General features: G+C 38.4%; 1 protein-coding gene across 1 annotated transcript in view; it reads right to left on the bottom strand.

Moving 5' to 3' along the window:
• Positions 1-25,182, bottom strand: part of COG5 (component of oligomeric golgi complex 5) — a 191,442-nt gene that overhangs the window by 50,293 nt on the left and 115,967 nt on the right. The window contains exons 8-11 of the mRNA XM_063323427.1: positions 19,077-19,242; positions 18,249-18,361; positions 18,077-18,154; positions 1,972-2,053 (exon numbers count right to left, since the gene is read on the bottom strand). Of these exons, the coding sequence (XP_063179497.1) occupies positions 1,972-2,053; positions 18,077-18,154; positions 18,249-18,361; positions 19,077-19,242 (439 nt within the window). The remainder of the gene's footprint in view (positions 1-1,971; positions 2,054-18,076; positions 18,155-18,248; positions 18,362-19,076; positions 19,243-25,182) is intronic.

Raw genomic sequence — 25,182 nt, 5'->3', positions numbered from 1 at the left:
AGATTTTCTAACAATAGCTTGATGGGAGAAAAGCATGGGGCTTTGCAACTTTTGAGATACCCATGTAAAATAAAGATGAGCAAAAGTCTTAAGAAATCTCATGAGGGAAGCATATGCTTTTACACACACTTCTTGAAACAAGGTACCTAAAATGCAATCCCTAAACTTGTCAAAGAATGACAAAGCCAGCAGAAAAATCAGCATTATTTTCAGCCTTGAAAAGCTTGCCACAAGTAACAGGAAATGAAACAAATGTACAACTGTTTTAGCAGCTGATGTTAATCTTGATCTAACATCACTCATGCTTTATGGATTTCCCATTACATTAGGAGATTAACACTGTTCTGTTCATTCATAGGTTTTTCAGGTTCCAGACATCTGTCCCATTTCACCTAGCCTATCCTTTCAACTCAAATGTATTCTAATTTTGAATACTGGAGGCTTCACATTTATTATCAAACACAGAGCTATTTGAGGTCACAAAGCCATGTTTCTGAAGACTGTCCCAACCACACAAACGCAGACCGTGATCTATGATCAAACTCTGTAAACTGCCATGAATTCCTATTTTTACACTGTTTTTCTGGTATTATCTAGTTTTCCTCTGATCTATATGATCCAGAGGTCTGTGACTGATGTCACTGGATTCAGTAACTTAGAATGTATATGTTAAAATGAACATTCTCATACAAATGCATCACTGAAAAAATTAAGAAGTCTACTCAGTGTAAGCATTGTTTCCCACAAACTCGGCTGTAGCAAAGAAAAACATCATCCACAGTTCAAAAATCCAACCGCTCCCTCTAAACGTCTATATAAAAAGCATGATTAAAAATCATACGTAATAAAATATTTTTGAGTAGCTGTCAGACAAAGTACTGCTGACAAAATGCAAGAGTTCCTTTACTTCTGAAATGTTGATTGATCCCATTAACTGATGTCACAATTTTATAATTTTAATACTGAGTGCTGAAAACAGGTAGCACATGTTGGGTTTTGAACATATGAGATTTCGGGTACGTACATACTGCTGTTAAAGTAATGCTTAAGGCAAACAGTAAAATTAATATGTTTTAACACAAGATGAATATATTTTCTTTTGGGATCATCTAGTTACTTAGCAACCGCTGAACATGAATCTACCAGCTAGTTCCTCAAAATTATATTGCTGCTACAAAGCCTGGAAGGACCAAATTTTGAAGGGCCAATGCAATAGCTGAGATCACAAAGATACATGCAAATCTTGTGCGCTTTATCTGTACGTGCAAAAGATTAACTATACACACTGTATACAAACATGGAAGATATATTTATGAAAGCACCAAAGTCATCTGGGTTTATGACCCAACTGCATGCTGCATTAACATGCGTCAGCAATAGTACTGTCTTATGTTTATACATGATTTTTATTTAATATCCCTTGATTGTATCTGCTATTTATTTATTACATATGTACTGAATATTGTGTATGGTCAGAACACCAGCTATTTATCTATATTTAGACATGATAACATTTTGAGGAAACTCAATTCCTATTTATAAAGGTATCAAAAAATAACTAAAATTGGATTTTTACAACTGATCAGTGTTTAACAAGAAAAGACTGTTAAGAACTCCTCTTTAAAATCAAATTACTATTTTTGAATTTGGCAAACCCATTCACTTTGGAAAGTATACTGTACCATTCCAAATATTTTTACCTCCACATACAATTGCAAAAAATATGGTTTTGTTATTAGATAATGACTAATTAATGAAGCAGAAATATTTTTTTTTTTTAAATTCAACTATAGTTTTTGAGGATCACCCTGTTTGGTTACAAACCCAAGAAGTTTAAAATTCACAGACCCCACACTGAGTGAACCACTGGTACAGTTCTAGTAGAGCAGATAATGAGCAAAGGCCTTATTGAAATGGGAGATTCAAAATAACTACAGAACACATTACAAATCATTTATACTGAATACTTACACTCTGTTGCTGACTGAAAATGAGAGGAAAGTGTGTGAGTTACTGCAGTCCAGAATTTGTACAAAATATCAGACTGGCCATCCTGATAGAAAGGGACAAAAGAAATACAGGTTCAAAACATACTCTTTTCAAAGAATCTTAAACAATGCAAATGCTCCCAGTCAAAGCTATGCTACCGTCACTGAGAATAAAAATTAACTAAAAGAAATCTGAAAAGTTTTACTTGAGTTTAAAGCTAGGAAAAATACTGGAGAAAACAAAAATAAAAGCTACAGTCTTCTCTCAAACGGAAAATTTTCCTTCAGGTCTGTCTGAGAGAAACGGTCCCAGCTCTCTAGGGGCACGAGCGTCGACCGAAGCAGTACTCCTCAGGAGCTGTGTTAGAATATCTCATTGCAGTGACCTTCTCGTTCCGTGGGGGTTCTCGTGATGGCCACATCACAGCAATTACTGTTACTGCCATTACAACATGCCTGCAAACACCGACCGGGGAGCAAAAGCACTGCACGCTGCTCTGCCTCACAGAGAACAGCTTCCTGTTTCTAAAATCATAAAACACACGAAAATACAGTGAGCCTCACTGTTGACTCTTCACCACCTTGTGTCAAGAGGGCTTGCTGTCACAAGTGGGAACAAGGTAGCACATTCTTGCAAAATGAACGTACAAGAAATAACAGCCTGTTTCCTTACTGCCTCCAAGACCTTGCACTTAACGCTCAAGCATTAAAGCATGATTTTGTTTTCTCTCTTTTGCTTTCTTCCTGTCTGTGTGTTTGAGGCAGAAAAAATTACAAGAGATGACAATGGTTATCCTGCCCTGCCCACCATTTAGAGAGTTGGAAGGATGTCCAGTGTTTTCATGGGAAGGGGAAGCTCACTCTGGACAGAATGAATTTCTTCATCAAATGGTATACATGTAATGTATCAACCCTACTGTATAAACTAACCAGTTTGACCACATCGCTATACTAAGGATAATCAGGAAAAAGTGCTCATAATGTAAAAGTGAAACAGCCAGCGGGGATGACAAATGTCAGCAATTCTTATGCTGGCACTTGGCTGTTTCTGTCCTGACTCTGAAACATCCAAGGTTTTAAATCAAAGCACAACATTCCCAGCTAAAGACGGGTTTAAGCAAAGGGCTCAACACTGAAATCGCTGTCAGAGGGATGCGTCTTCTCTGCTTTCCTTTTGGCACTGCCAGTGACTTCACTACGAGAAAAATGGAAACAAAAACAAAAACAAACAAACAACCCCAAAGAACCGTAGTTCTTGTTAATAACACAAGCTCTTTTAAAGTGTCGGTTCAACTTCTGCACTGATGAGCACCACAAAAAGGAGGAGACTAGCTATCAAATATCAAAAAAATGCAGCTACTCCAAACTGAATTGCTACTTAAGATGATAAAGGAAGAAAGAGTGCACTTTATTCACTTGCATTGGCATTAACAGGCAAAGCAATGAAGTTGTCTAGAATGTCATCCATTAACAGGGTACCACTGCATCCCACTTGAAGATCTGGCCATTGAAAGACTGCAAGTTCAAGCTCAAGTCTCAGTTCCAAAACTTTCACCTTAAAGAACTGATATAAAACCTGAAAATCAGTCAAAGGTACACTGAGACATCTAACAATAAAATAAAATAATAATAAAAAACGATTACCAGATAGGATGCTTTCACATATTCTGAGATTAGATGAGGAATTCATCCAACCCTACCCTTTATCTCTAAATATATTCAAAGAAAGATAAAATCTCTGGGTCATGTGTTAAGAACTGAGAGAATCTTTTATGCTGTTGGACTCGTAAAATGTATGAGAATTAACATAGAAAACTAAAACTGGGATGATGGAATCTCATTTTTGACTGCTTGAGGCCACTGATGGATTTAGAAACCGAAGTAACCAATAGCTATGATTGTATTTTCTGTAAAATTGTACTTGATTTTCATAAATGGGCAAAGTAAAATTATAATATTAGACAATGATTCAGAAGGTGCACTGCATAAAATACATCTGTGCTTTTTGTAAATTTATTACTATAGCATCAATGTGAAATTACTCAGTTCCTCATTTCACAGTTTCACATTTAAAACATGAAAATTACTATAAAACGAATGGCCTTTCACATCAACTATAGAGTAAATTAATTAGCTTTCATATTCTCTATCCCAACCTGGAACAACATTTGCCTATTCAGCATGGTAACTCAATTCAATTTCTAAATAATCTAATGGAGGTGGAAAAATACTTACAGAGCACTTTCAAAACAACTTTTTGTTTCATTACTGTTATCATCATCTACACCTCTGCCATAGTCTCAGCAGAAAATTCAATGATTAAAGGGTCTTGAAAACAAACTTGCCTGTAGTCCCTCCACATCAACATTTCTATCTTAACTGTCAGATTCAACATGGGGACAAATAAAAGTAACATATGTGTGATGACATTTAATGTTTTTGTGGAAATACGTAACTTTTGTGTGTACCTCTATGTACACATATATAATATAAAGTCAGATATATATACATATGTACTCATATAAATATTTGCATAGTAGCCACAGCTGTACCAATTAAGCCTCTGCCCATTAGCTTCAGTCTTCTGACTTGGGGAAATGGTGGTCATTAACTGTATCAGAATTTTATAGTGAAGAAGGTCTCAGCTAACCAACTGTATTACGTATGAGGAGAAACCGAGGGGAAAAGCTACATGGAAAATTCAAATAACATTTCATACTGATCGACTACTCAGTCAAAAAATGTTTAGGGGAAAAAATGATTAATGGCCCAGTTTTGGACCAACTAAAACCACTATCTGTGGAGTCATTCTTGGTTGCTTCTGTAATTCAAGACAAGGTATTTCACTTTGTCCAGCACTGAGATGCAGTCACTCTGGAGGTGAAAAATAGCTGCTGATTAATAGCTCACAAAAGACCATGTAAGAGTCTGTGGCAGGAACTAGAGAATACTGTTGCCTACGCATACACCAGGGGGTATTTAAGTGGGTGGACTGTAGCTACCAAAATTGGAATACAGCACGGCATTAGCATTAGATACTTCTGCTGGAGTAAGAAGTGACATATGCAACCATGAGCATCCAGAAATCATTTATTTATTTTGTTTAAACCTGTAATTTCTTTTGCTTACACATTAACTCAATATATTATTTTCTTAAGTACTTTTAAGTATCTCACTGCTTATTTTTTAAGTAACGTATTCTAATAGACTACACCTGTAGAGCCCAATTGAAATTATAATTTAACTATTTAAAATACAACGTGCAATTCCATTTGACAATAATCAATACTAGAAAATGACATAAGAAAGGGTAGCAAAAGGAGTGTTTTTTTCCAGCTTAGCAGGAAATTAAAGGAATGTCCCTCTCCTTGTACTGGACAACTTTTTCAAGGACTTCAGAAGATAGAGAGGATGAAGGTGGAAGAGGAAACAGCAGTACTGCTTGCCTGAAATGTACACAGCAAATCTACGGGCTCACCTTACTGAGCAAGTTTATAAGCCTTCCCCTACACTTCATATAGCATTGTGAGCAACAACCCACTGTATCAGAAAGTAACTGCTCTTTTGGGTCTTTCACTTTCAGAAAATGTCATCTAGCTAAAATTGCATTGCTGTCACCTTCCCATCTGTAGCGTGTAAGTAATGAATTTGGTCCCCTACACTTCCACCAAATATCCTCACTGGCAATGTATGGGAGCACTGGATACATCCACGTTAGTGATTCAATGTGTAGAAGGGATTCTTTTTGGTGCAAATCTGTCTTATGCCTATTCTTGTCTTGCGGTAAACACTGAAGTGTGCTAGCAGACTAACTTCTACTATTCAAAGAATACAAAACCCCACCATTAGCTTAAAAAGAACAACTTTGCAATTAAACAGCTTTTTGCAGCATATCATCGTATTTTTGTAACTGAACCCACAAGGATGTACTAATATTTTTATCAATTAATATTCTGAGACTTTAAATTGGGAGTTTTCCATTTCTCTTGCTTCTGAAAATGAAATAAATTTGAAAGATGTTAAATTACTTACACCCTCTCCAAAATAAAAATGCTTGCTTTGAAATCTAGTCACAAGCAGATTAACATCTTGTGATACAATCCCTTGTAGCAGGAGCAGCTGACAAGATGAGTAATGAACTGCATCCGATTATCTTTTCAGCTCTGTGGCAATCATTTTCCAACAGCTTCCTATTCCACAACCAACAACACTGGAAAAAGGTCACCATTCTGTCATATTTCCCCCCCATCAGCGTACGTGTTTAATAACACAGAGAACACATAAACCTTTGGAAGTTAAGAGATCTGGTTGCATTACTGTTATCTGGAGCAAAACTGTTTCAGGTGCATATTGCAAATATAGAAATCCCACATAAAACATCCATACATCATTTACAGTCTCTCAGAAGGAAATCATAGCACTTTAGCATACAACAGAGTGCGATTTCCTCTTTTCCTGCAATACGTTCGTTCTTCAACAAAAGAACCTTAACTGTAATTGATGGTATCTAAAACTCAGGACAGGCAAGATTCAGGTTGACATACACATATTTTCCTCGTTATAGAATATAACTGAATTAAATCTATGAATATTAATTGCAAGCAACTGTAGGACTATAAAGGCAAAATGGGATTTTCCCCCCAAAGCAGATCCATTTAACTCAGCGTTTTTGAAGTGACGGTACTATCTGTTTGCAGCTTTATTTTGATCTCACAGCAGAGAAAATCTGCACATAAATCATACTTTGCACCACTACAAAATGGTTGGGAGGTTAAGATCGGCCACAGAACTGACCATTTTTTCATTAAAATCTGCTGTGAAAATGCTTCTATACCTACACTACACTTACATAAACTTAATAATCTACCAACCCAAACTGGGAACTAAAGATATTGTCGCTGCTGTTCCTGCACCCAGTGACCACCTTATTCCCCAGAACTGCTACAGCTGAGCAGGCACTCAGACCATTTAGTAGCACCTCTGCAACCCCTCGGGCAGTGCAAGACCGCTTTCGTCTGTCTTCCTCTTGTCCATTCTTTGCTGTCAGAAACAAAACTGAGCAACTGCCCAGTAGCATAAACCAGGGCAAACCCTCTGCTTTTCTGACCTGCTGGCCAGCTGGCCAGAACCGGGGGAACAGAAAGATGCTTTCAAAACACACACGGACCACAAGCACTTAGCTACTTCTGAAAATGTTATTCCTAGAGAATCCACTTGCATCTGTATAGAGTAAAATAGAAAAACACAACAATCAGATTCCAGTCTGGCCCATTCGCAACAATTTTACCCTTTTTCATACTGTTCAAAAATTCTGTACTCAGTCACACATACTATTCACATAGGAATTACTTGCTCATGGAAATTTTACACATAAATAAGACAAAATATGTCCAGCAGGCTAGACCACAAATGGCAATGAATTTTTTCAACAGTAGGGCTCACTTTATTGTGTACATGAAGTGGACAAAGAGCACTAGTGTAAGCCATAATTCAACAAAGTTTACCCTTATTAGAATAACAGATGCAGGCAGTCTGTTTGACTTCCACGGTATACCTTGTTTATATGAAATTAAGAATGTGCTTAAGTGCTTTGCTGAATCAGGGCCATAATCAACAATCAGCAAAAAATGTTTGTTCACCTTGTATGACTATTTAGTTTCAACTATTAAGTTACTATTGTCAATACTCTGCACAGACAGTGATATTGTGCAAATTCCCCACAACAGAGGACTTTTTAGATAAAACCATTAAGAATGCATGATAATACTGCATAATGACAGTGCCAGAAGACATCTGGACAGTGCTAGTTCATCCTGCTCTCTGTTGCAAACTAATAGAATTGAGTCTTTCACCAATAACACAAGCATAGTAGATTGAAAACTTAATATTCTAATGGCAAAAATTTAACACTTTTGCTAGTCTGGGACAGAAAAGTTCTACATTTAGTAGATGCCAAATTCAAACCAGCAAACCAGCCTTTTAGGCAGAGATTTTAAGCTGCAAGTCAACAGAATCACAGGATGATTGAGGTTGGAAGGGACCTCTGAGGTCATCTGATCCAGCTCCCTGCTGAAGCAAGGCCACTTAGACCAGGTTGCCCAGGACTCTGTCAGTGGCTTTTGTATACCTCAAAGGATGGAGACTCCACAACCTCCCTCGGCAACCTATGCCAGCGCTCAGTCCCCCTCACAGTGAAATAGTGTTTCCTGATGTTCAGAGAGAACCTCCTGTGTTTCAGTTTGTGCCCTCCTTTCATTGGACTCTCTCCAGTGTGTCTGCATCTCTCTTTTACTGGGAAGCCCAGAACTCAACACATTACTGCATGCCTCACTGCTGGTGAGGTAAGGGAAGGATCACCTCAACCTGCTGACAATACTTTGCCTAATGCATCCCAGGACACTATTTGCGTTCTTTGCTGGCTTATGTTCAACTTGGTGGCCAACAGGACCCCCAGGTCCTTTTCTGCCAAGCTGATTTCCAGCTGCATGGCCACCAGCATGTACTGCTGCCTGGGGTTGTTCCTCCCCACATGCAGGACCTTGCACTTCTCCTTGTTGAACATCACGAGGTTCCTGTCAGCCCATTTCTCCAGCCTGTTGAGGTCCCTCCGGATGGCAGCATGACACTCTGGAGCGTCAGGCACTCCTCTCAGTTTTGTGTCAACAGAAAACTCGCTGAGGGTACCCTCTGCCCCATCATCCAGGTCCTTAATGAAGGCGTTGAACCGGATTGGACCCCATATAGACCCCTGGGGTACACCACTGGTTACTGAACCCCAGTGAGATTTTGCGCCACTGACCACCACCCTCTGGGCCTGGTCATTCAGCTGGGTCATTAATGAACAACTGTATTTTCACAAAAAGCTGAGTTTCAGAACTTCAGAAAGAAGGCTGTTATAGCACACAGTGCAACCGACAGAGACTGCAGATTCGACCATCTTCTATGCACTGACTAGTGGTAAGGAAAGGACTCAGATCAGTATTCTTTTATTGGTATGGAATGAACAGGGGAAAAAAACCTTATACTTGCATACTAAAAATTCTTTTTTTCAGTAGTCTTTATATCTTTAGTGCATTGTATTACAGCGTGCATGCAGACTTGTTAACAGTGTGAAGCAACATTATTACTCAGCTGTATAAATGCGAAATTTAGATTAATGTTGCCTGTTTACAGGATTACAAGATTATCTTTGACAGAAAAAAACAACAGGGTGACAGAATCCATGTGCTAAAACCCTTCCCACTTACTCACATGAAAGTGACTTGATTTCACAGTTCAAAAAGTATAACCCATTTTCACTAATAGCTACTAGTAAGTAATAAACCACTGAACAATAGTGAGCTGAGTACCAGTACCACAAGAGCAAAGATATTTGAAGATCTGTATTCACTGTTACTCTACAATAATATTAATGCTGCAGCCTGGAAAACTGTCAAGTATCCTCAAACATAAAAACAGAACAACTTACCTCATTTTTAAAAAACATAACAAACTACTAATTGACTTTGCTATTAGTGAAATGAAATCTCTTGAGCTCTGTTCTTAATATAAGTATTTAGTATCTGACATTAAATCTAAATTCAAGGAATGAGAATGAAAGTACCCCCATTGTTCAGTATTAGAAAAGAAAGCAAGAAGATGCTGAAAAGACATATATTTATTTTTACAAATGTCTCTATTTCCTCCACACTGTAAATTTAGAACTTAATGAGTATAATTTCCCATCTGTGAATTATCATATTTGTGTGTGTCGAAAATAGCTATTCTAACATTCAAATAATAAATCTGACCCACTGATTCTAAACTGGCTCCCACTTCATGACAATCACTTCCAACTTATTTTTCCCTGTAGAAATTTTGATACTTTGAGTAGAATGTGAAAAACATCTTTATTGTGAAGCCTCTTTGAAATGTAAAGCAATATAGTGAATATTACCATGCAGCTAGTTGCTGCAGGCTCCTGAAATCAGGCTTTGCATACTAATACATACAGTGTTTTCTATCTGTAATCAAAGGCTCCACCATAAAGAAATACGGGACTTGAGAATGTTGCTCTAAAAACAGCAGACATTTAAAGGAGAGCCTAAATATTTTTTCCACCAATAAAGCAACAATGCAAATGATTTAACAATTTTGTAGGGCAAGATCTTATGGAACAGAAATAAGGAAATCTATTTGCACTATTTCTATAGCAACATAATTGCCAAATGTTAGACTGTGAACAAAAAGCCATCATCCTCAGTGGTGCAATTAATCAGTAAAGAAACAGACAAATTCTGAATGTGTTTTCAACAAGCCTTTTCTATTTTCTCAAAGTAGTCGAGATTAAATTTTTAAAAAGAACCGTGAATTAAATTTCTAATGGTGACTACATTATACATTGCAGGTGAACAGATGTCAATAAATGACACCGTGATTTTAAAAATGACCTTGATTTTGTTGTTTTACTGCAGGGCATGGAATTTCATTACACTGAGTTGATCAGTTTATACACAAGGTGTAATAGTTTCTAGACTTCCAGCAGTAGTGCAACATTTTAAAAAGGTCTCTTTATGCAGCTGGCAAAAGAAACAAAACCTGTTTTTTTTTTCAAAAATATAACCTTCTTAACTAGAAAATAAAGTTAAGACTGTGCATTTTCCCTGTTAGAATATTAGAATTCTTAAGTGATTCCTCAGAAAAAATAATCTGTAAGGAACAAAAATACTTAGGTCTTAAACAGCATCCTGTATCTTCAAAACTACTTAAAACATTAATTAATCCTCCCATATTCCTGCAAGATATGCATCAACTGCAAGTAAATGAACTTAGTGTTTCCAAAAGCCAGTAACTACCCAAGGGACCCGACAGCTTTCTTCTATCCAGAGAACTGATTTAGTATGTACAGCAGCAATTTGAACTACGCTTTCACCTTGACTACTCCATACCCCATGCAAGGATGAAATGGTGGTTTGTTACCACGTCCACCCAGCCTGTAGTTTTTCGGGTAAGATTGACAAGAACAATGATAAAAGGTGGCACTTCTGGTAAATGCATTTCTTTTCGAATAGCAAGCTGACTGAAAACCAACTGACTTAATAATTTTTTCCATCATCACTGAACTGCAATTTGCACAAACCTTAGCAAACCAGAAGTGAAAAAGAACAAAGTTCATTATAACATACTAACCCACACAGTCTCCACACCATGCTTTTTACTTATGGCTGAAAATTTCTGTCAGAGAAACAGAATTAAAGTTCTAGAGAAAATGCAGTGTCATTAGAAAACCACTGCACAGACTCTGATCCTCCCGTTTGAATTAGAACTAAACTACTTTTAGCATAGCTCTCTGGACACACTGATACATCCAAAACTAGAATTAGGGCCTTTAAATGCTAAGACCTTTTTGGTTTTTTAAGAGAGGCCTCAAAAATCTCGCAACTGAATTCAGCGGGACAATTTGCAGGTTTGAAATAAAGAGCATCTTCAGTATTTTGGGGATCAAAAACCTGCTTATTGACCTGTGCTTAGATCTCCACAAAGTACCTTGTTATTGCTTAAATAATAAACAGTAGAAATGATGTGCAAGTAATCCAATTCTGCTTCTACAAAAAAATACTGGAAAATAAATCACATACTTGTCATAACAGGTGAAAAACAGATTATTTTCTGAACTCACATAAAGCAGTAATTAGATTATTTTTCAATTTTTTCCGCTTGGGATTATTTTTTAATTGGGTCAACTGGATGTGAATATGTGAGGTTAGACGTGAATAATTTCAAAGCAGCAACATTTTTTAACAAGTTTGGACGGGGAGGAGAAATGAGAAGGTGAAATGTAAGTACACTTTGGGCAATAAACATTGATATTTTCAATTTATTTTCTTTATCTTATGTAATGATGAGGACATTTCCTTCTGTATCGTTAACACCTCATGTTGCCAGTGTTGACAACTCAGGAAAATAGCCTGCTTACTCAACAAACGTTCATCAGGAGAGGCAATGATAAGAGCCCTCCACAAAGTACATAATAACACTCCCTACAACTCTCAGCTCACTTTTTTTATCCAGAGGCTTACGTAAATGACAGCGTTTGCAGTGTGCCTTGGCTGCTAACAAGCGGGACACTAGCAGATCAAAGGCGATCAAGGGCAGATCTGCCCTCTCACAGGGAGCACCCTCCTGCCCAGCGGGGAGACCCCAGCTCACCCTGTCCATTGACCACCCCAGAACCCCCTACAAAATGATTTGCTGCTTTTCAGGCTGCTTCTCACTTGGCAGAACTGTTTGATGATGCCTATGTAGGAGTGAAGGACCCAAAATAGATGAGGATCAGAGATCATTTTCAACTCTTTTACAAGGGGCTTAGAGGTACTCTTATCTCTAATTAGGAAGCTGGCTGTCACAGAAAGACATGTTCTGCTGCGACTTACACCGAAGTCAATTGTAGTTTAGGTATTACACCAGCGGAGGCAGGATTAGTCACTACACGTTGAAAGAGAGAAGCAATAAAGCAGAATAAACTGGAGTAACCTATTAGCTCTCTGAAGGTGAATTAAGCAATTGAAAGAAGTGATATAAATAACCAGTCATTAGGTGAACAAAAATATCAATTTTACATTATTCAAATCTTATTTTTAATTTCAATTTTTTCCCTCAACATTATGAAAACAATAACCCTACCTTTTAAAAAATGTATAAAATTGAATTTCTTTGTTTTCCCCAAAACTAGAAATCTGAATTCTGAATTGTTTTGGCCAACTAAACTCATAGAATCACAGAATTGTCAGGGTTGGAAGGGACCTTAAAGATCATCTAGTTCCAACCCCCCTAACATTGGCAGGGACATCTCCCACTAGATCAGGTTGCTCAGAGCCCCATCCAGCCTGGCCTTAAAAACTTCCAGGGATGGGGCTTCCACCACCTCTCTGGGCAACCTGTTCCAGTGTCTCACCACGCTCATGGTGAAGAACTTCTTCCTAACGTCCAGTCTGAATCGACCCATCTCTAGTTTTAATCCATTCCCTCTAGTCCTACCATTACCCGACATCCTAAAAAGTCCCTCACCAGCTTTCTTGTAGGCCCCCTTAAGATACTGGTAGGCCACTATAAGGTCTCCTCGGAGCCTTCTTTTCTCCAGACTGAACAACCACAACTCTCTCAGTCTGTCCTCATAGGAGAGGTGCTCCAGCCCTCTGATCATCCTCGTGGCCCTTCTCTGGACACGTTCCAGCACGTCCATATCTCTCTTGTAGTAGGGGCTCCAGAATTGGACGCAGTACTCCAGGTGGAGTCTCACAAGAGTGGAGTAGAGGAGGAGAATCACCTCCCTCGACCTACTCGCCACGCTTCTCCTGATGCAGCCCAGGATACGATTGGCTTTCTGGGCTGCAAGTGTGCACTGATGGCTCATGTTGAGCCTCTCGTCCACCAGCACCCCCAGGTCCTTTTCTTCAGGGCTGCTCTCAAGGCGGTCACTGCCCAGCCTATATCCGTGCTTGGGATTGCCCTGACCCAGACGGAGGACCTTGCACTTGGTCTTGTTGAACTTCATGAGGTTGGCATGGGCCCACCTCTCCAGCCTGTCAAGGTCCCTCTGGATGGCAGCCCCTTCCCTCCAGCGTGTCAGCCTCCCCACACAGCTTGGTGTTGTCAGCAAACTTGCTGAGCGTGTGCTCTATGCCACTGTGCATGTCGCTGATGAAGATATTAAACAAGACCGGTCCCAGTACTGATCCTTGAGGGACTCCACTTGTCACTGGCCTCCACTTGGACATGGACCCATTGACAGCCACTCTTTGGGTGTGTCCGTCAAGCCAGTTCTTTATCCACTGAATTGTCAATCCATCAATCCCATATTTTATCATCTTGGAGACCAGGATGTCATGCGGGACAGTGTCAAAGGCTTTGCTCAGGTCCAGGTAAATAACGACAGTTGCTCTCCCCTTGTCTATTGATGTTGTGACCTTCTCATAGAAGGCCACCAGGTTTGTCAGGCACGATTTGCCCTTGGTGAAGCAGTGTTGATTATACCCAATCACCTCTTCATTATTCTTCTGCCTCAGCAGTGCCTCCAGGAGGATCTGCTCCATAATCTTACCAGGCACGGAGGTGAGACTGACTGGCCTATAGTTCCCTGGTTCCTCCTTCTTTCCCTTTTTGAAAATGGGGATTATGTTTCCCCTTTTCCAGTCAGTGGGGACTTCACCAGACTGCCATGACTTTTGGAATATAATAGAGAGCGGTTTAGCAACCTCATCCGCCAGTTCCTTCAGTACCCGTGGATGTATCCCATCGGGTCCCATGGACTTTTTCACTTTCAGGTTCATCAGATGGTCACAAACCTGATCTTCACTTACAATGGGTAGTTCTGTCCAACCCCTGCCATTGTCTTCTGTGACTCGGGGAGTGTGGGTGGAGCCCTTGCCAGTGAAGACTAAGGAAAAGAAGTCGTTGAGAACCTCGGCTTTCTCCATATCACTTGTCACCAGCTTCCCCATTTCCCTTCTGAGGGGGCCCACACCCTCCCTCGTCGTCTTCTTACCATTAATGTACCTATAGAAATTTTTGCTGTTTCCCTTGATCTCCTTGGCTAGATTTAATTCTAACTGAGCTTTAGCTTTTCTCACCAGGTCTCCTGCAGTTCAGACAGCTTCCTTATATGCCCCCTATTCCAGCTGTCTTTTCTTCCCCTCCTTATAAAATTTCTTTTTGTTGACAGTGTGTCCAGGAGCTCCCTGTTCATCCAGGCAGGTCCCCTAGCATTCTTTCCTGCCTTCCTCTTTGTCAGTATAATTTGCTCCTGGACACGGAGAAGGTGACCCTTGAATACTGACCAGCTGTCCTGGGTCCCCCTTCCCTCTAGAGCTTTGTCCCGCGGCACTTTGGCCAGCAGATCCCTGAAGCGACCAAAGTCTGCATGCCTAAAGTCCAGGGTCATAAGCTTGGAATATATCCTCCTAGTTGCCCTGAGGATCTTAAATTCTATCGCTTCATGGTCACTGCAGCCAAGGTTATCCCTGAGCCTCACGTTGGTCACCAGCCCTTCCCCGTTGGTGAGAACAAGGTCCAGCATAGCACTGTTTCTTGTTGGTTCCTCTACCATTTGGAGGAGGAAGTTGTCATCAATCTAGTCATTAAAGGCCTTTTTTCTTAGAGAAAACCTCAAAAATGTCCATTCAGTTTTATAAGAAATGTATTTCTCCTTTAAATATTTTGTAGATCTTTTTTGGAAATTAAATCTGTAATTTTAATATTTACAGATTAATAATGAATCTATAGTTCATTACTAGTAGGAAATGTAACAGTTTTTACAATGTATTGAGTGCATGATTTCTTTTCAAAATTGCATTCATTTATTCTGAATAAATGGTGGCAAAGGAAAAATATCAAAATCTAGGACTGCAAATTGGTGGAAAAATTCGGAAGTGAATTCTGTAACAGAAACCATAGTGTAGAAAAGATGCAGGTGTTGTCATTGCCCTACTGCTAAACTCCAGTATTTATAGATTTTACTAGTTCTGTGCCTCAGTTTCTCCATCTGCCAGATTTTTGGTTTGTTTCCCTTTTTTTTATTTTTAAAGAGTGTTTTTGTGAATCCTTTAATTAATTAGTTACTGTTTTTAAAACTACATTTTTGGATACAACATGACACAACACTACTAAATATTATTATGGTAACAGGTAATTAGAAGGCCGGAAAGCACATGTTTGAGATCCTAATATAAAATGAGAAAAAATGCAGGCTGTGCTATCTGTGAAGAGAAAGACACAAAAATCCCCAATGGAAAAAAGAGAATGATAAACAAAAAAAAAAAGAAAAGGCTAGTAGCTTCCTTGCTATTAAAGGACTTGTGCTTTAAAAAGCCTGGGTCTCCTCCTCTCTTATGCTTCCTAGGATGATACTTGCACTGCAGTAATCAAAACAAGGAAGCAGATGGACAGGCAAAGTGGTACTGCAGCTGCTGCAGAAGATGACTGTAATAATAATGTTGACATCAGTAACAGTAATTAGTGCACAGACTGTAGAGTGTATGATTCGTTTTTCCTATCTTCTGGCGTGGGCATGCTGCCCTAGCGAATGGGTATAACGTTAGTACCTTTAGTTTGTTTGTTCATTTGCTCCATTTATTAATGAAATTGAATACAATAAAGAAAATCCAACTTTTCTTCCTCTCCAGAACACTTGCTGAGGGAAACATATTGTTTCAGTTTAGATTAATACAAGATGGAATCTTCATTAGTAAATGGCAAAATACCAACTTCTTCCTTATATCTATTTTCAATGTACACAACAATTCATACTCTCCCATACAGCCATCTGTACATACACTCTTTGAATTTCAGCAGCATGTACTACTTGTCTGGTTTTGCCTAAACAACAGCTTTACTGTTTGGTATGACTTCACCCATCTGCAGGCTGGAGCCACATCTTTTTCAAAGGACGCTAGAACAAATGGTATAACTGTGAGAAGGGCCAAGAAGAACACCTGTGCCACACTGAACCATCTCAGGTAAGAAGAAAGTAAAGTAACAGTGCTGCCAGTGGTACCATGTCATGCTGAGAGAGTTCTGGTAGCATCAGACAAGGATGTACCACTACTCCTTAGCTCCCCCACCGCGAATGACAACTGTCCAGCTTGGTGTTATACAACGCCAAAACACCAGTTGAAAAGCAAACTAATTGGAAGACTGGTAGCTGTGGAGAAACAAATAGATAGATTTTATTTGGGAAATATAGTTTTGTCACTTAGAAGCAATACTGCAGTATGAAGTCAAAGGGAAGGAAGGGTAATTAGAGAGATCAGGGAACATGCTTAGCATATTACAACCCCAAAGCCTTTTGTTTTATTTTCCAGTGAGTTTTTCCTTACTATGCATCTAGCTTTTATTGAGTTTCATTTATTCTCCAGGATTATAAAAGATTTCCGTTGCCTTTCCTCTATTACCCTCAACAACTGGGAAAACTCCTATCCCCTTTTCAAGTGCTGTTCTACAAAAGGGAAGACTGAAAGTGAGAAGCACAGGCTCAGGGTAGAAGTCATTCATGAACACTGAAAGCTCATTGATCTAAAATCCCTTTCCATTCAAAGTCTTCCTGAGCCTTCCAGAGTTCCTCCTTCTGCCTCTAGGTTTCTATGTTTCTCCTTAAACATGATGATCTACTGAAGGGCTCCACTCAGATATTTTTTGTCAGATCAAACTTTTTAATGAAGAAAATATGCTAAAAGTTTATAAACTTTTTGCGGTGTTTCATGTTTGGGGTTTTTTTGTTGTTTTGTTGTTGGTTTTTTTTTTTTACAACAGAGAAAGAGAAGCTTGAAGTGCCTCATAGAAAAGTGAAGTTGTGTGCAACATCTTTTGGAGATGGGCTTAACAGACAGATAAACTTAAATGCTGTATTTAACCTTCATTATTTGCTTTCACTGTTGAGAAGACCAAATTTGCATATGAAGAGTTTCCCCAACATATTTCAAAAATTAAATTCATGTAAATTAAAAATCCAGCCATATACTTGGAAAAGGAGATGTCTGCATAAACAAGTCTTTTGTTTTTGTTTCTTCTCATCTACTAAGGTAGACGAGATAGGTTCAATAATTCTGTTCCGAACACTGAAGGAGACCATTAATCAAATTATTCCAAATCTGAATAGAAAACAATGCAATTGAATGGAAAAGAATAGGTATTCAAAAGAACAGCCATGATTATTTTTCAAGGAAGAAAATGTCAAGAAGTGGAGAAACAGATGGCTGAAAGCATTAGATGAAGACACATTCTCCTATGCAAACTAACAGACTTAATTAATTACTCAAATCACATGGTATTTTATGGAATGACATTAATGATCAGTAATAAAAACTGACAGTGGTGCCTTATCAGCTCCCTTTAAAGAAAAAAGAAACTGTTATAAAAGGAACATGTTTATACCCTACAGATATAACCCACAGACCATAAATATAGTTTCCAATGTTGGTTTGACTTTCAACTCTTTCCCATTAATTTAATTACAAAATTTTTATAGAACTGTAAAATTGTAAACAAAAGCATTCCCTCATCGCATTTTTCTTAACAGAATTACTAAAACATATTCAACTAAATTAAAACTTTACCTTAACTATTTCCTCTATGAAGCAGACATGTGAGACAGGATCTCTTTTCTTTGTCAATACTTTTTGCAAATGCTGCACCTGTAAGAAAGGATTCATTGAGAGGAAAAGCAACATCTAATATATTATATGCAAAAATGCATGACTAGACAAACAGGAATTAGCTGCCGAGTACCTGTCCGCAAGCAGCACAGATCTGATCCATGAGTTTCTCCATGTTTGTCCAGAGGGCCGCTCGAAAAGCTGCTGTGTTCCCAGGTGTTGGCATAGCAGCTCTACCAGGGCCACCTAAATGGTTTTTAAAAACACATAGCAGCACATTTCAGCTTTCACACGGGAAAATTAAAATGTTACAAATATAGACCCCTCTGCAATCTGATGTAAGATTTTTTTTAAAAAATCAAAGCAGCCTAAAATAGTTTCAAAACAGAGTTTTCTGAATAGTCTCAGTTGTCTCAACTGAGAAGTCAACTAAACTCTGAAGTTCACTGGGGATACTTCAGTGTTTGTCACTGTTACCTGCTTTACCAATTCAGATCTCCACAGAATCACCAAGGCAATGCCAATGAGCGCTGCTGCAGGATGTAATAGCAAAGTGAAATTGGCAGAGACAGTAATCCATTGCTTGTAAATAATTTCTACCCGTGATCCTCCCACCAACACAAAGAAAGCAGAATTTGGATTCATCTTTCCACAACAAACTGCTAAGAAAATGCTGCAAAGTTTAAACTCATGAGTACAATTTTCTGGGCAAGTTGGGAAAAAGGTGGGGGGGAGGTGGGAATAAAGGAAAACTTCTGAGCCCAATAACAACAGACAGACCAGTTTTGGCTTTCTATTAGATGATTTATGAGATATGCCTACTCCCGTACTCCACTGGTTAAAGCAAGTAGGGAAATATCCCTACAACAGCCTTGGATGTGCGAGTTTCTTCCATTTGACAACATACTGTACTTCCGTCAAAAAAAATCAGTTATCATTCTCTGTAAAACAAGTATCATACCTCTTGTAACAGTTTGAGATGGTTGGGTCAATACTTTGATATCCAAAGCATTTTTTATGTTCTCTTCCAGGACTGTGCAGTATCCGTCCACCACATTAGCAATGGTATCCTTCAAAGTCCCAAGGTTATGGAAAACCTGAAGAGCAGTTCCCACTTGAGTAGGATTCTAGATAAAGAAGATTTTCAAAAATAACGATTAACTTCAACTGTACTATAGGGGTTTTTTTATCCGTGATGAGGCATCATTTTACTGGGCAAGTTCATTTTTAAGTTCAATCTGCTAATTCATTTCATTTAACATTAAATAACTGGCATCCTTACCGCATAACAGAGAACAGAGCGTAAAGGAGAGGACTGATTTCCTTTGATTGCTTAGTAATGCTTTGCTTAGCTTCCTTTGGTGCTATCCTCTGAGTAAGAAGAACCGAAAAAAAGGAACTGGAAACACTGCTAGCAACATCTAACCTGGGGTGGGTTACCAGTGATTGATCCAGTAATTCCAAGGTTAGTTACAGTACAGCTATATTCAGCTATAGTGTAGCTAGTAAAATTGTTATAACACGTGGTATCTGTTACAGTACTGTCAGTTATGTGCCAAAGTTAATTAAATGTGATACAGGCTTAAAACCAAAATACTAACCAAGGACAAGCAGAGGCAAGCAGGTCAAGCCCCTACTGCTGACTACTGCAGAATTTAAGCTTGTACTTCTACATTTCTATTTCTAATGCTGACAGTAACTTCATCTTCCTCACAGCAGAATTAAGAGTGCAAAGCAACACAGTGATCGTTTCCAAAGCCTGGGGAAAAAAAAAAAAGCTCAAGTGTCTCTATTGTCTATAGAGCTTTTCCAAAATACAGGAGAGTGGAAACTATCCAAAAACTGTTCAGGTCCGTTTTATAAGAGACCTTTGATTAAGATTAAATCTGATGATAATTCCACTGAGCAACACTAAACACTGGCATGGGTGCTATTTAGCAAAAGAAAAGCCTCAAATTATTGCCTTTGGAAACTAAGCACTGTCATCCATACACTGAATACTGCTTTTTTATTTAGCATTCACAGGCAATTAGTGGAGGGGGCGATCAGTTGATCATACACACATTAGAGATGCAGTCTTTTGTCGTTTTTTTTTTAGTGACTTCTGCCAGCAGTAAAGAACATGGTCTGGCAGAAATCCCAGCACCCCGACTGGACAGAAGCATCTGAGACCACAGGCACGTCCCACTAGAAACCCCACTTCGACCCTCCGCTGGCAGTGAGCCCTTACACCATTGAACTCCCTGCTGGCGGGGAGTGGCTAGTGGCCACTAACACTGAAAAGGTCTGCTGCAAGACCAATGCAATTCTGCTTCATACTCCCCAGGTCACCGCTTTTTTTCAGCCAGATGCTCCTGAGTCCAAGAAAAAGGGTATGATCATCTGTCTTTAAAGTGTGGAGAACTTGCACTGATACCACAGCAATAAAGCTACGATGTGGCTGCTGTGTTGAGGATCCGCTTGCTGGTACATCCACCTACTGCACCAGGTTTTCTGATCCATTGATGAAGAGTTCATTCTCCTCAAACCTAATGTTTCAGAGATCACAGCACTATAACTACACATTCGTGTCACTTTTTCTAGGGTTTCTGCAAAGATCAGAACCATAGCTGAAGCAATAAAGACAGATCCCATCTCCTGCCCCAACTCCAATGAGGAGTTTCCAGGTTTAGTGGAAAGCAAAGTAATATTAGGCATGTATTATGGTTTGCAGACCTTATACTAACTGTACCAGTTTCTTTTTCCAAACAGTGTGGGAGTTAATGAGCATTCCCAGCATAGTATTATGGGTCTGGGACTTGTAGGTTTAGTTTTTTGACAACTGGGTATGCTGTAAAATTTCTAAGCATCCTGTGGGTGTGCTTGTGGAGGTGGGAAAGTAAGCCATAAAGACTGGAAGATTAATGGGATGTCAGAAAATGAAAGGTAGTATAATGCAAGGAGGGAATTTGGGGACAGAATGAACAAGAGAAAGAAAATACAAACGGGAAGAGGATGGGGAATAGAATGAAAAGAAGCTGGAAGGAAGAAAGAATGAAACTGAAAGGAAGCAAAGCAAAGATAGAAAAGACTGACCTCATTTACCAGTCTTTCCTGTTGAAATTGGTCCAATTCTTATAGAATACTTACACAGTTATAAAATCAGGCAGCAAGTCAGTAATATAAAATCAATACCTTACTACTGTAGTAAGAGCACACAACCAGGTTTCGGTCAGACTGTAGTAAATGTCATATATAACCAACAAAAAAAATAGAACAGCATCAAAGGGTGAGCTGGGCACTATCCAGGCCTGAATAACCGGTGGTCAGATACTTTCCTGACAAACAGGCAGTATAGGCACAAATAATTTCAGGTAAAAGACGAATCTCAGAGCTCTCACATCATAGTTTAGCAAACTAACTCTGCAGCTACTGGTCAAGAAAGACACAAAAATGTGCTCCAACAGAGCCTGAACTACGTTTCAAAAGAACTGGTTTTAGCCAAAAGTTGTCAAAACAATTCTTTCTGAAGTTGGTAATAGCTGGGAATAACCAAAACACATCATTATGGAAACCTGCTATTCACTCAAAGTATCTTCCAAATCTAGTACCAAAGTTCAGATCAGAATAAAACATATATTATGCAAGTGGCCTATTTCTTATTTGCTTTAAAATGTGGACATGGCCACTGACAGAAGGCTTCTAGCTCATGTATTCATCTTGTATAACAGGAATTACAGATATATTAAAACTCTGACACTGTACAAAAAAATACCTTTTTTGTCTGTTTCATAAATAGTATTTTTGTCTCTTCCAAAACAGTTTGTCTTTTATATGCCCCAGACAGGCTATATAAAGTCCACTGTTGGTTTATTACTAATCCTAAGAGAATTGCATTTTTTATGCACAGCTAGTTTCTAGGTTTAGACAATATATTAAAAAAAAATGAAGCATCCCTTGGGACAAAAATTATTATGTGGAAAGAAAATGTTGGAAAGCAGGAAGAAAACAAACGATTGTACTTTCTGGCTTGCACACACATCTTAAAATTTGACTGTTTATCATTAAGACACACTGGACAAATATTTGAGAATCAGTATTGCAGAATTTGGCACTACCAACAGGCTTTATTTATAAGAATTTGCCCCTAATACTTTCCTTCTATTTGAGAAAGCTTAAAGCTAAACGTTTCTGAGATTCAAAAGACTGCCAGAATTTTTATCAAACAGAAAACATGCATTCAAAGTAAAAAAACCCCACGACTACAGAAGTGATTCACAATGGAAAATGTAATCACATCAGAGAATAATATTCAGAACAGCTATCCAACAGGAACAATAGGGAAAATAATATAACTATTTTTGAGATGGAATTTAATGAGTTTATTAGCAGTATGGTATAATCAAGTTGTCTGCTACTGCCGGCAACTACACTGAGCAATTTGCAAGTGTTCTCCTTAGAATCCCTGTCCATAAGATTCTATGTTCATTTTTGTTTTAAGTATCTTATTTTGTAAATGAAGGCTCAGAAGTAGTAGTTTTTACCAAACACAAAGCAGGCTGGTTTTAATATGTAAAAATATATGGGCAGTTAGACCTACAGCAAGACACCATTCTGCTTCTCACAAGGTAGTGTCTTACAAGAAAATACTCTTTTACACAATAAATTAGCATCCTAAAAATATTGGTATATATGCCATAAAGTTTAAGTTATGGCAATCACTAGAGTAGGGGACAAAGGAAAATAGTACAGCATTTAGTAACATGTCAGCAGTACAGTATAATCTAATGTGCATAAACACAACCATACACAAGCGAAATAAAACAATGACCCCACAAATAGTAGGGCTACAACACTACCTACTCGAAGATTAACTTCAGATTGCAAACATTATCATGAAGCAGGGAGCTAAGGAAAGACAGAGTTAGGTCCACCAATAATACCCTTCTCCATTCGAAGCACTCCTCCATCTGGCATGTCACAGTGTAATATGTTACAGATATATGGAAACTAAATTCCACACATTTAAGAGCTTAGGAAGATTCAGTGAATCATCAGTTCAACATATGAAAAAAAAAATAAAAATCAACCCGCTCAAAAGCAAGTTCTACCATGAAAGCAACTCTCACAGATTTTAAAAACACCAAGGTTTCTAAGCATCCATCAGACAATACATTAAATAGCTTGGTCAGAAGGGTGATACTAGCCACCACTTGAAAAAAGGCATGGATGTTTCCATTTATGTTTTAGCAAAACATAAAGATACTCATTCAGCAGCAACTATGAAGAGATATTCATACCAAACGCATTTGCTCATTTTCTCTATCATTGACAACTGTTCATTTTACTAACATCATTTTCAATACAGTTTATCCCATCACATTTGATTCTGTAGACCATTATAGACAAGAAGAAAAATAAGTGATGTGCAGTCATTAAGTATGAATTTTTATTTTTTTTTTCACAATTATATCACATGGTTTCTTTCAAGAGTAGACCACTGGACTCAATAACCCAGAAGATGCTGTCCAGTCCAGCATGACATTTATAGCCATTCTGCAGAGCAGAACCCCATTTGGTCACTTCCTTTCCCACAGAGATAATAATTCTGTGAGGACTAGATAGAAATGTCACTAGGGACTTAAATAAATATGTATCACATTTCTAATTTGAAAATATCTCCTAGGATTAGGAGATTAAAAAAACCCTATTTTTTTTTCTGTCAACAGCCAACACAACAACTATTTTATAACGTCCAACATTGTAGCCTTTTATTTTATGATTCCCACTCGTGTTATCAGAACAATCTTCTGAAAGCATGGCTAAATAAAGAGTGATATACTTTTTCATCATTAGAAATGCAGCTTGGACGAGCAAGCCGGCTTCTCACAAGGGATTGTGGTGATGACACTGAGCTAATTTGGGGACACGAAGATTGCTAGCATAAGGCTGAACCAAAAATAAGAAACCTGGATGACAGGCAAAACTAATTGGCTCAAGTGCTACAGAAACAGCTTCCAAACTCAGACTCTACCTTCTCAGGGTATGGGATTCACCATGTGGACCTTTCTCCTCCAACCAGTGCTGTCTTAGAGAACTCCATGTCATAATTTATTTATCCAGTGTTAATCTGTCCATATGACCCTATGCTGCAGGATTGTCACCTGTGTGGACTATCAACTTCCTTCTCAAATGAAGATGTGTTAATTGCCCGAAGTATTTATGGTCAGTACTACCTGTGACAATTACAACTACTTTCATAAAGAAGTAGCATTAGAAATCTAACTAATGGCTAACTGTCATGTAGTTAAATTTCACAAGGGCTTGCACGACATAATCAGAACAGCTCTCTGAGGAAATGTTCTTTAGCGTGACAGTTTGGAAGCACCATGTATGGAGAAGTCAAACTTGGACTAGTCCCTCACTTTAAAATGATGTTCCATAGCTACTAATGTACACAAGAATATTTCTGGTTTGCTTACTAAAATCCCAACAGTGACTCTGACGGAAAGTCTTCATTATTCTGCAGAGAACAGATGACCCTGTTCAGGAAAGGCTGTGGCAGGAACACAATAGAAAGTTTTCACTATATATATGTACATATACGTATTACTTAACAGCTGTGATTTCAGTGTGCTGCCATATCCTTACCTCCTATGTGATAAAACGTTTACCATGTTCCATACACAAGCACTAAAAGCATAACACAGTACGAAAAGAATTCTATATGCTGCTTAGCTGAAGGAAAATCCATAATTACTAAGGAGTCCAGGTATCACTTCAAGAGTGCTCTGACAATGTGGCAAGCAAGAAACACCATGAATAATATTTCGAACAAAAACACAACATTCCCTAGCCAACAAGAAATAATCAGCATTAATATACAATAACCCTAGAACAGGACACACACTGAAATAACCAACTTGTAAACTAACAAATATTCTCTAACAGGGAATACAAAAGGTTATTGCAGCCCTTCCAGAGTAAATGCAAAAACAGTTTCCAGAACGATACTTCTGAATATCTTTGACTGGCACTTAGTGTTAAATAATTTCGTTTGATAGTAGATTTACCTTATTGGGAACTAT

Source organism: Chroicocephalus ridibundus, chromosome 1 (genome assembly GCF_963924245.1).
Source record: "Chroicocephalus ridibundus chromosome 1, bChrRid1.1, whole genome shotgun sequence".
Taxonomy (NCBI): Eukaryota; Metazoa; Chordata; class Aves; order Charadriiformes; family Laridae; genus Chroicocephalus; species Chroicocephalus ridibundus.
Note: the sequence above shows the minus strand (reverse complement) of the source record. Positions and strands in the feature narration are given on the sequence as shown.